This window comes from Trachurus japonicus, chromosome 3, assembly GCF_045865225.1.
Source record: "Trachurus japonicus isolate A0001 chromosome 3, Traja_1.0".
NCBI lineage: Eukaryota > Metazoa > Chordata > Actinopteri > Carangiformes > Carangidae > Trachurus > Trachurus japonicus.
The window spans coordinates 2,817,747-2,830,100 of record NC_140909.1 but is presented as its reverse complement, the minus strand read 5'-3'; the positions used below and the strand labels follow the sequence as shown (position 1 = coordinate 2,830,100).

At 41.1% G+C, this 12,354-nt stretch overlaps 1 protein-coding gene across 1 annotated transcript in view; it reads left to right on the top strand.

The window, feature by feature from the left end:
* Positions 1 to 11,646: 11,646 nt before the first annotated feature.
* scml2 (Scm polycomb group protein like 2) overlaps positions 11,647 to 12,354 on the top strand; it is a 40,255-nt gene continuing 39,547 nt past the window's right edge. The window contains exon 1 of the mRNA XM_085805066.1: positions 11,647 to 11,683. Within this exon, the coding sequence (XP_085661192.1) occupies positions 11,662 to 11,683 (22 nt within the window). The 5' untranslated portion in view covers positions 11,647 to 11,661. The remainder of the gene's footprint in view (positions 11,684 to 12,354) is intronic.

Genomic DNA, 12,354 nt, shown 5'->3' with positions numbered 1-12,354 from the left:
ATTCACACACACATTCACACACTTCAAAGAAGAACGAAGGGAAGGAAGGAAGGAAGGACGAAGGGAAGGAGGGAAGGAAGGAAGGAAAGAAGGACGAAGGGAAGGAAGGAAGGAAGGAAGGACAAAGGGAAGGAAGGAAGGAAGGAAGGACGAAGGGAAGGAAGGAAGGAAGGACGAAGGGAAGGAAGGAAGGAAGGAAGGACAAAGGGAAGGAAGGAAGGACGAAGGGAAGGAAGGAAGGAAGGAAGGAAGGACGAAGGGAAGGAAGGAAGGAAGGACGAAGGGAAGGACGAAGGAAGGAAGGATGAAGGGAAGGAAGGAAAGAAGGTAGGAAGGAAGGAAGGAGGAAGCGAAGGAAGGAAGGACGAAGGGAAGGAAGGAAGGAAGGACAGGAAAAACGAAGGAAAGATAGGCTAGATGGAGGGAGGGAACAGATTGGGTCAATTAGGTCAAAAGGAAAGAAGGAAGGAAGGCCAAAGGGAAAGAAGGAAGGGAAAAGGGAAGGAAAGATAGATGGAGGGAGGGAGCAGATTGGGTTAATTGGGTCAAAAAGGAAGGAAGAAGTAAGGACGAAGGGAAAAAGATGGGAGGAAAGAAGGAAGGGAAAAGGTAAGGAAAGATAGATGGAGCAGATTGGGTCAGTTGGGTCAAAAAGGAAGGAAGGGAGGGAGGCAAAAAGGATTGTGGAAAGAAAGATGGAGGGAGGTAACAGAACAGGGAAGAAAGAAGGAAGAAGGGAAAGAACTAGGGAGGAGAGAAGGAAGGGAAAAGGGAAGGAAAGAAGGATGGAGGGATAGGGAACAGATCGGTCAGTTGGATCAAAAGAGGAAGGAAGAAGAAGTAAGGACGAAGGGAAAGAAGGAAAGAAGGAAGGATGGAGGGATAGGGAACAGATCAGGTCAATTTGATCCTCAACAATTTCTCTGTCCTGAAGATGGAAACTAAACATCATCATCATCATCATCGTTATTATTAGTGCTTTCAGCATTCACACTATTGTTCTTCTGTTCGGCCATTTTCTTCCGCCTTTTTACGGTCTTCTTCTAGTCCTTCATACTTTGTGCTATTTCAACAATTCATACATCAAATCGTGCAGCTCTTTCTGGACATTATCTGAATTACTTTTCTCTTTTCAAACATTCATACTTTTTGCAATATTCAACTTTTTCTGATTTTTTTTTTCCATAGAGAATGCATTGGAACAGTCTTCAAACTCTTCAAATCTTCTTACTTCTTTCAGCCACTAAAGCTTCACCATACTTTCTGCTAGAGACTTCATTCAAATTCTAAGCTGTAGACAAACTTTTTAAGTGTTCCTCTATGACTCAGCTTATTGATATCTTCAACAGTTTCTGATATTTGGCAGTTTTAAAATCATTAAGTTTTTTGACAAAATCCAGCTTTATAATGGGTATGTGTTGCGTCTAACGAGCAGAGCTAGAGTGGTGACATTGTCAGCCAGAGTGGAGAGAGGCAAAAAAAACATTCTAGAGTTTTTCTGGCTAAACTGTCAGCACGGCCACAAATTAAACTCTAGACACATTATTTTCTCCAGTTTTGTAGCCACACAGGGCAAGCGGAGATTCGTCTGCTGAGGGCGGCGGCCCTCAGTTTTGTTGCCGGTGTAGCTGTTGCTGTGGCGGTGAGCCGTGGGACGGACGCTGCAGAGGTTCACCTGGACTGTGGCTGTTTTGGCTTTTTGCCGCCGGGCGCCGGCTGGTCCCACTGTGGCAGTCTCATTAGTTTGTTTGAATTAAAAGTGGAGCTTCATGTTTCACATAAGCGCAGCGCTGCCTTTGGGATCTGTATAGACTATGTTCAAATAACACCACATTTACATCAATAAATAAATGTTTTACAATGACCTGATATTGACATTTTATTAAGACAGAGACCAAGCTAGTGGACTGGTAGCTCCGGTGGCGCTGGTAGCTCCAGGGGTAGTGGCAGCAGTCGCTCGTTGGCATTCTTGAAGTATTTATAATATTACTGTGCACATGGGAGGAGTTATGAAAGTAGGGACGCCAGTGCGTCACGGCGTCCCCCTCTATAAGCCTGCCCTTAAAAACAAAGACCACTGAAGCAGAGTGAAACTGTGAAACCCTAACCTCTAAAATTAAGCACTGTACAGAAATGAGTCTTTTTGCATGTCCTCCCCCACCTTCAATTGGTTACAGGTGTTCGTTAAGAGACTCATTAATTGCTACTGCCACCGTTTGCAGCACATCATCACATTACAATGGCAACATGCTTATGTCTGTGCTCTCTCTGGCGAAGCGGCAGAGTAAAGGTTTAGTGATCATGTGGTTGTGGGTTTGGTTCCTGCCTCAGTCATGTCATTGCTTGACTTATGATTCCAATTTTGTAATTCACTGGAATGGGCATTATACTTTGTTTGAATTCACCAAAAAATAGTCACAAGTCACAGAAAAGTCCTCTACTTACTTGATGTGGCTCATTTCTACTCTATTCTTTTTTTTAAGCAGAAGTCAGTGAGCCTCTTATACAGGGATTTCTTTTACCCTTCTCTCATTGAATGTAACTATGGTGAACTGGTTAGATCACTGGGCTGAAGGTTGCTGGTTCAAATCTTGCCTCAACAACAATTATAGTGAATTATTTTCCCAGTGGTCCTCTGTTGACTTCTGATAACTTGCTTCATGTTGAAACTGCTGCTCTCAGCCTGAAATTCACAGAAATTTTAATTGTAAGTCATTCAAGCTTGACTCTCAAGCTTTCTTGGTGTTGACACAGTGTGTATCCAACAGGTGCAGCTTTGGGCTTGTTAACTTCAGAGTGAGACAGAGGGAAGCTCATCAACAGACAACAGTCTTTGCAACTGTGTGTACACTGTGGCCTAGAGGCAGAGTGAAAGTCTACTGACCATGAGGTTGTGGGTTTGATTCCTACCTTGGTCAAACATTTGTATGGTGATCAGTCACTGCTTCCACTATTTGCTAATTCTGCAACAGCGTTCAGCTGCTTTCAGCAGTCACACGATACTACTTTATCTAGTTATTAAATGTGGTTTGGTGTAATTTCCATCAGACAAAACACCACAAAGTGAATAATCCAGTACAACAATGTTCCTGCTGCAGCCTTTCAGAATAATGTGCTTTTCAAAATAAAAGAGCCTTTTCAATTTGACCCTTATATTAACACAACAACACAAATTAGCACCCTTTGATTATTTTACAGAATAGAGCTATCTGCTCTAGTGTAAAATATAATGAACAAACCAACGACTTGTTCTTGAGAGATCTGGTCAAACAGAGTTGTTTTAGAGGGAAATTCATGCAAAACCGCTGATGCACGTTGCCTTCAGGGACAGTTTTTCATCAAGCAGTCTTTGTATTTCCCTCTAAAACAACTCTGTGTGGTAACATTGTGTTATTATCTCATAGCGTGGTGAATGTGCAGCTCACAACTTGTCCACCAGAGCGTTGTGGAGTTGTTGGATTGTGTATTTGATGAGTTTGATGAGGGAAACCAAGAAATCCCATAATGAGCCTCCGTAGCGTAGCTCTGAGCAGCTCACGGCTCTGCTCCGCCGTTCTAAAAATAGCTTGCACCGACAATTAAAGGTAACAGACCTACTGCTATGACTATAGGGGTTATGGCAATGGGCCAATTTGCCAAAATGTTGAACTATCCCTTTAACCCCAAACTTTAGAGGCATGATGGGAAGAGTTGAACATTTGATTTGCACATTTATGATTTCACGGTTTCAACAGTGACAGTTTGGGAGTTTTCCATCACCCTCTCTCAGCGTATTGATCAGTCAGTGATCGTCTTATAGACAATAATCAGTATTTGTATCAGTCTATTTTATACTTTTACTTTATTATATTTCAGAGGGAGACTCTGTCTGCATCCTTCACTCCTCTGTGTTAGAGTTTAAAACCTTTTACATTTTCAAATTTCTATTTTAATATCTGCCTTAAAGAGTTAAAGAATATTTATGAATTTCTGATTTCTCTGTATTTATCAACCGTCTCAAATGTGATGAGTATTTATGTGACATTTCAGACTCTGTCTCTTTTATAGAATCCAACATTTTCAGGATTTTCAGTTTAGGGAAGAATCCAAATATCATCCAGATAAACTAGTTTTTAGTTTTAATATAACAGACAAATCAAAGGTATGAAAAGAACCATAACTGTATCACAGGCGGAGGAGACTTCAGACACAAAACCAGTTTAACATGAAATAAGATTCAGGGAAATGAAGTGAATGAATATTTATTTATTAATGTGATGAAGTGATTTGACAAGAACAAGATTATTTTATCTGTCGTCTCTGTTGGAGGTTAAAGAGCTCTAAAAATATACGTATATATTTAAAACAACACTAAGAAAAAAAAATAGGCTATAGATATATACATACAGTATATATTAACCACATCAGAGGAAATGAGCTGTGATGTAAACGATGCAACAGGCAAATCATATAAACACCATCTTGTGTCTATTTATAATGAGTGGCTGTCATAGATAGATAGATAGATAGATAAATTACATTGGCTGATAAAACGTGTTAATTGGATAAAAGCTTTAATATTCAATTCAAAACCAGAGAGAGATAGAAAGAAAGAAAGAAAGAAAGAAAGAAAGAAAGAAGAGACAGAGAGAGGGGGTGATAGAAAGAAAGAGGTAGATACATAGGCTAGAGATAGAATGGGGTAGAAGATAGATAGATAGATAGATAGATAGATCGATAGATAGATAGATAGATAGATAGATAGATAGATAGATAGATAGATAGATAGATAGATAGATAGATAGATAGATAGATAGATTACATTGGCTGATAAAACGTGCTAATTGGGTAAAAGCTTTAATATCCAATTAGAGGGAAACGATTTTAATTATTTATTTATTTCTCTGTGTTGTTTTTATTAATTGTTGACGTCACATTGTGAGTATGTATAAGTGAATGCATGTCGTGTGTGTGTGTGTGTGTGTGTGTGTGTGTGTGTGTGTGTGTGTGTGTGTGTGTGTGTGTGTGTGTGTGTGCTCTGCAGGTTCATCTGCTGCTCGTTAAAACAACAGGAAGCTGCTCATCATCAGTGTCCACGTTTCTGTTTCCTCCTCTGGTTTATTATCAACCAAACCACTCTCTCTCTCTTTCTTTCTCCTTCTCTCCTCCTCTCTTTCCTTCTCTTCAACCCTTTTCTCTCTCTCTCTCTCTCTCTCTGTATTTTCCTCCTCCTCCTCCTCCAGTGGAAACTCTTGATGCTTCCAGCACTGCGCGGTGGACATGCGCGGCGCTGCAGCGAACATGGCGGCTCGCAGCATCTGAGAGAAAGTGAGGAGGGATCTTCTCTTCTCTTCTCTTCTCTTCTCTTCTCTTCTCTTCCTCCATCAGAGCAGAAGCTGGTAGGTACCACTCCTCCTCCTCCTCCTCCTCCTCCTCCTGTCTCTTTATTATTACTAGCCTACTACCGTGCCGTGGCCCGGTCCCGGTTCGATTCCCGCGGGCCTCAGTCAGTCCGTCTGAGCTGCTGCTGCGTAAAAAGCACCGAGCTGAGCGGTGAGTGTGTGTGTGTGTGTGTGTGTGTGTGTGTGTGTGTGTGTGTTTCTGCTCGGTGCTGCTTCGTTCCGTGTGAAGGAACGGGTCTTGACTCTTGACGGTTCGGTGCTCGTGCTGTCGGTGCTCGTGCTGTCGGTGGCTCGTGCTCTAGTGCTGTCGGTGCTCGTGCATGCTGAGCTCGTTCCGCCCACCGACCGACCGACCGGACGAACCAGAATGAAAATGCGTCACACACTTTTCTTTTTCTTTTTCTCCACGTTTTAATTAATTTCTCTACATTGAGTTCGTTCGTTCGTGCAGCAGCGGTTTGTTTGTGCTTTTCCGGTATCGAACCCGGTCCGTTGCTGCAGCCGCCGGTCGGTCGGTCAGATGTTTTTCCTCCTCTGAGTCCGCAGCTGTAAATCACAGCAGCGTCTGACTGTCACTGACACAAGTTACTGTTCCATCCAGTCCTGCTGGAGGTGCCGCCCTGCAGACACACACACACACACACACACACACACACACACACACACACACACACACACACACACACACACACACACACACACACACACACACACACACACCGATCACATCCTCATCGATCAGTTTCAACCGGGTGCGACTCAGTTCCTGATCAGGTTCATTAATTTTAATATCATTATTAATAACAATAATATTGATAACAGTAATAATAATATTACCCATCGTCCCCCTGTGGTCCAGCTTTTTATTATTATTATACATGATATGATTTTAGATCGATCACAGCAGTAAATGGAAATGCTGGATAGCCTAAATAATCAATCACATGGATTTCAATACATTTTATTTTATTTCTAGTTTTCTGAAGCAGATCAATAAATCTGTCTTCAACAGTATTTTATACAAATATACATAATATAAAGAACAAACTCAACAACAGTGATGAGGAAAAAACTTCCTTCACTTCTTCCTCCTGATGAGATAAAGAGATAAAATATGAAATATAAAGAGATAAGAGATAAAAGATAAAGAAATAAAAGATAAAAAGAGATAAAAGATAAAAGATCAAATCAAAGAGTGTCATTTATCAGCAGGTTTTTAACAGCATCATTTTCAGACTCTTGTGTCTTTCAAGTTGTTCATTCAGAAGAAATTTCAACTATTTATCATTTGAGGTTTTAAAATGTGAGAATTTTGTGCTTTTTGTTTTATGATGTTGTAAAAATTTGACAGTCGTTTATTCTTCAGTCATTTTTCCAAGTTTTTCTGCTGCAGGTGAATTTGAATTTATCCATAAAATGTTTTTACAGTTGTGAAACAGAGAGAAAACTTTCAGCTTTTTCTCGTCTCTGGTTTGATTTGATCTCAGCCCCATAAAAACCAGAACAACAAGGTCAGAAAATGAAAACCAACATTTTCACAATTTTTCTGAGATTTTATGAAATAAATGATGAAAAAGTTAATTAATAAAATTATCACCAGACAAACCAGCGATAAATAATTTCAGCTCTTTGTTAAAATCAGACGAACAAGATTTATTTTTTCTGATCTTTGGTCCAAAAACAAAGAAAACTTGATGTTGGATAATTCTTTTTCTTCTGTCACCATAAATAATCCTCAGAGAAGTTAAAGCCCATTTTATTTTTCTTAGTTGAACATTAATATTAATTAATATTCACTGCAACATTATCGTTTCATCATCATAAATTAATATCTTCATTTCATTATTTAACACAGTTTAAACAAGCAAAATGAATTGGTTAATCAGCAGCACAACTTATTAAGTTATTTATCTATTTATTGTAAATGTCCCAGCTTTTTAAATGAGAGGATTTTTTTTTTTTCTCTTTTCATTTGATTGTAAATTGAATATATTTTTATTTCTGGACGACGTTCAGTGATTTGAAGTCGTCACCTTTAGAAGATTTTGTTGATGGTGGTCTGTGTATGAATCCCTCTCAGGGTCTTTATTCAGACTCTGAAGTGAAGCAGTGAACAAACAGAACGTGTTTGAACATTTAATTAACAACTAAAGTAAAATAAAAGAGACTGAATAAACATTATAAAGGGATAGTTCACCCAAAATTCAAATTTTGGAGCTCACTTTTCTTCGTCCAAAAAGACACACCAAAAAACATCCAGATACCTCCATGCTGCTCGTCTGTAATGTCCCTCTTGTATTGAAGCCCCGACATGAGAAATTGTTCAGAAAAAAATAAAATAAGTCTATATTTTAAGCTTGTTTGTAGCAGAAGCTCCCAGTGTCTCAGCTCACTGCTCTGCCTGTGTCAGTGCACTGACCGGCGGAACGATTTCTCATGTCGGGGCTTCAATACAAGAGGGACATTACATACGAGCAGCATGGAGGTATTTGGATGTTTTTTGGTGTGTCTTTTTGGACCAGGGTTCTTACGGATCCTTAAAAAGTCTTAAAAGGCATTGAATTCATTAATCTAAAAACAAGGCCTTAATTGGCATTAAAATGTCTTAAATCAACATGGTAAGTGGTATTTTATGATGTAATTAGTCTCAAAATAATTGGTAACATTTCGACATAGAGAAGTTAGTGGCGGCCGTCAACGCTAAATCTCTCACCGCCACCAGCTCCCGAGTCAGTGTTTTTTTTTTTTCCGGACTTTTTCTGCATTTATTTAGAAAGGACAGCTGGAAAGAGACACAATCCAATGTTCATGTAGCAGTCACTTTACCTTGGATCACATAGGAAAGTGGGTAAAATTGTCCCTAACCCTATGTAAGTGATGTGGCGTTTTTTTTTTTTCTTTTTTCTGCATTTGTGTTTATTATGAAGTCGGTCTTAAATTTCATTTCAAGTGGCTTTAAAAAAGTCTTAAAAAGTCTTAAATTTAACTTGGCTTAAGCTGTAGGAACCCTGTGGACGAAGAAAAGTGAGCTCCGTTCACAACCGTCATATGGACATGCAGTGCTGCACGGAGCCCCGCTGTAACTCAGAGAAGACACAGAGGACTCTGAAACTTCTCCCAGCCCTTAGAAATTAGAATTTTGGGTGAACTATCCCTTTAACTTTTAATTGCTGTAACATAAAAACCAACAGATGATGATGATGATGAGTTATCAGCTCCCGTTCGATCCGACGGCTCGTCAGACGACAGTTCGTCTGTCTCGCTGATCCCAGGTCAGTCAGTGGCCCGGCTGAGTGGAAATGGACGTCGTAAAATTTAAGTGCTTCCTGGTCTGGAGCTGGGTTGAGTCTGACCCTGTGTGAGGGGGGAGGAGGAGAGGGGGAGGAGAGGGGGGAGAGACAGACAGACAGAGAGACCAATGCAAACAGTGGAGCAGCAGCAGCAGAGCAGGAATCCTTTTCATGTGAGAGCAGATGTCCCACATCCACACGTCTTAATGGCTTTTTATGGCAGCCAGGAATCTTTATGGCTGCGTGGGACTCAATGGGATTCGCTGCAGAGACACAGAGTCAGACAGACACACACAGACACACACAGACACACACAGACACACACACACAGAGTCAGAGTAAAGGCTGAGGCAGCAGCAAACACCACAACAGACTCTCATCTCCCTCATCCCCGACCCGAGGAGCCTTTTGTCTTGTGGTTTTGGTTCTGTAACTTGTGGATTTGGTTCTGGACCGGATGGATGAGACTGAAGCTGCTGTTGGATCAGTTCTCTGCTTCGCTCGCGGCCCTCGGCATGCTGGGACGCCGTGAACACAACACAGTCGGACTATGAGAGGGACTGTGGATCTGGATCACACAACAGGGTTTTTTTTTGGTAACAGTTTTATTTTCTGGATTTGATTCTCACTGAGGCAAGGCAAGGCGATTTTATTTGTATAGCCCGTTTTTACCACCAGTTTGTCTCAAAGGGCTTCACATGGCATCGGAACAACATCCTCTGTCCTTAGACCCTCACATTGACTGGGGAAAAACTCCATGGAAAACCCTTTTAACAGGGAAAACCAGGAGAAAGCTCAGGGTGAGCAACAGAGGAGGGATCCCTCACCCAGGACGGACAGACGGGACAGAGATGTTGTTACAGACAAGAAAACAGTTTATAGTTTATGTGGGAAACATGGAAATGTTAACAAGAGTTGATGAAGGCAGGAGGAGGAGTTCATACGGACAGTTTTTAACTTTAAAGGGATACGGCAACATTTTTTTTCCGTGTCTTGCCTCACTCCCGAGTCCATGACTAGCAGATAGACACCATCCTTTCCACTGTGCGTGCAGTAACAAGGGAGATACGGGCAGAGCTGGCGCACCGCTAATTAGCTTAGCTCAAACACTGGAAGTGTATAGGTAGTGTTAGCCTGCCTCCACCTGAAGTCGCTAATTAGCTTAGCTCAAACACTGGAAGTGTATGGGTAGTGTTAGCCTGCCTCCACCTAAAGTCATCAGAGAAACTCTTCAGCAACTCTAAAGGGAAACCGGCGGGCCGATCTTCGTCTCAGAGCTGACACAACTCTCCGGTAAGGCATCTTGAGCGGTCAAATGCCGCTAACGGGACGAGATCGGTCAAAACGGAGGGTTCAAGCAAAGACGCTTTATTTTGGTTCAAGCTAGCTACATCGAGGGTAGGTTAGCTTCCTATTTCAAAGTAAAAGCACAAATTCTATCCTCATGGTTTTCTGTATGTAAAGGGCAACGGGTGTTTTATTTTGTGAAAGTAACCGGAAGTGCGTTGGTCACAACGGCTAGCTTGAGTAGCACCGAATTCGTCCGAACAAAATAGTAAACAGCTGGTATTTAGACAAATTAACGACACACTGCTGATCTAAACGGCTACTTTCTCACCTAAACATGTTTGAAATGTGGATAAAGTGAAATATTTACTGAGTTTAGAGTTAAAATGAAATCAGCTTCTGACTGCTGGTTTCGGCTCAGGTAGGAGGCAGGCTAACACTACCCATACACTTCCAGTGTTTGAGCTAAGCTAATTAGCGACTTTAGGTAGGAGGCAGGCTAACACTACCCATACACTTCCAGTGTTTGAGCTAAGCTAATTAGCGACTTTAGGTGGAGGCAGGCTAACACTACCCATACACTTCCAGTGTTTGAGCTAAGCTAATTAGCGGTGCGCCAGCTCTGCCCGTATCTCCCTTGTTACTGCACGCACAGTCGAAAGGATGGTGTCTATCTGCTGGTCATGGACTCGGGAGTGAGGCAAGACATGAAAACAAAATGTTGGTGTATCCCTTTAATCCTGCTGTAACATCAACATTAGTGTGCATGTTGTGTTGCCTCATAGTTATATCACAGTTATTATGGTTAGATGTTGTTTTGTGGCTCTAATCTTCTTTTTCTAACTGTTTCTGATGGAAATTTGAGTTTCAGTTAATTCAACAATAACTTTCTCCTTTGACGGATACAGAAGGAAACCTGCAGCAAAACATCGATTTAGTCTAATATATGGAAGACTGGCTTTAACTGTGAGATGAGATGAATATATATATTTTAAAGAATGATATTTTTCTGCTCTAATTGTCAACAAATAACATGAAAAGGCCAAAAAAAAAAAAATCCCAACACGCCTGTCATTGATTTCCTGTTGATTCCTCCTGCAGACAAACTTCACTTCCACCGGGTCAGAAATGACTGAACTTTATTTTGTGAAACAGCTTCAGACTGTTGGTTTGGTTTCAACAAACAGCAGCAGGGGTTAATAACAGAGCAGCTGTGGATTAATAAACATCTGCAGAATGAATATCTCTCTGCCACACGACTGGAACAAACTACACCGACATGTGTTTATCATAACGATGAAGAATTGATGTTTTCATTGATCACCAAACTTCAATTAAAATGAAGATATATAATGAAAAGACAGTTACTAAGTTTATTTAGTTATTAAAGCAACACAAAACAATATAAAAAGACATTTAATCAAAGACTAAATAGATTTATAGAGTAAAACTTTAAGTGCTGTTGCGATGTGAATAAATGTTCTGATTTATTGTGAAAGGACCTCCTCGACAGGAAGTAAGCCACACTAACTTACATTCTGGTGTTTGTGTTTGTGTTTAATCTACGTGAACTGTTTTTCCTCCTGTTTGTCCTGCAGTGTGTGTGTGTGTGTCTATGTGTCTATGTGTCTATATGTGTGTGTGTAGCTCCCAGTGTGTGTGACGTCAGCTCCTCTGCAGCAGCGCCGTGAAGTCTGGTCGTCATGGGACGCACGCCACACAGAGGTGAGTCCTCATCTTCATCTTCACCTTCATCTTCACCCTCATCTTCACCTTCATCTTCATCTTCACCTTCATCTTCACCTTCACCTTCACATCCATCTTCATCTTCACCTTCACCTTCATCTTCACCTTCATCTTCACCCTCATCTTCACCTTCATCTTCATCTTCACCTTCATCTTCACCCTCATCTTCACCTTCATCTTCATCTTCACCTTCATCTTCACCCTCATCTTCACCTTCATCTTCATCTTCACCTTCATCTTCACCCTCATCTTCATCTTCACCTTCACCTTCACTGTAGCTACACCGGTTCAACAAAAGGCCACGCTTCATACTGATGTCTTGATTTTCATTCTTTTATTCTCCTTCTCCACCGACGTTGGTAAAATCATAGAACACCGTGAAAACTACAAATAGAAGCAGAGAGTCCATATGAGTCCATTGTAGCTAAATGCTAACTCAACGTAAACAAACACATGAAGTGTCCACTGTCTGCTCAAAGCATTTTGTACAAAACCACAAATCAATGACATATGAAACCAAACCATAATTACCGTTTGCGCCTCTTGAACGCAGTGTATTTATCTCTGAGTGTTCAGTGGCATGACTTCCTGCCTCCATTCTCTGTGGTCCCGCATTTTACTTCTGACCCACAATCCCACAGTTCACCCTC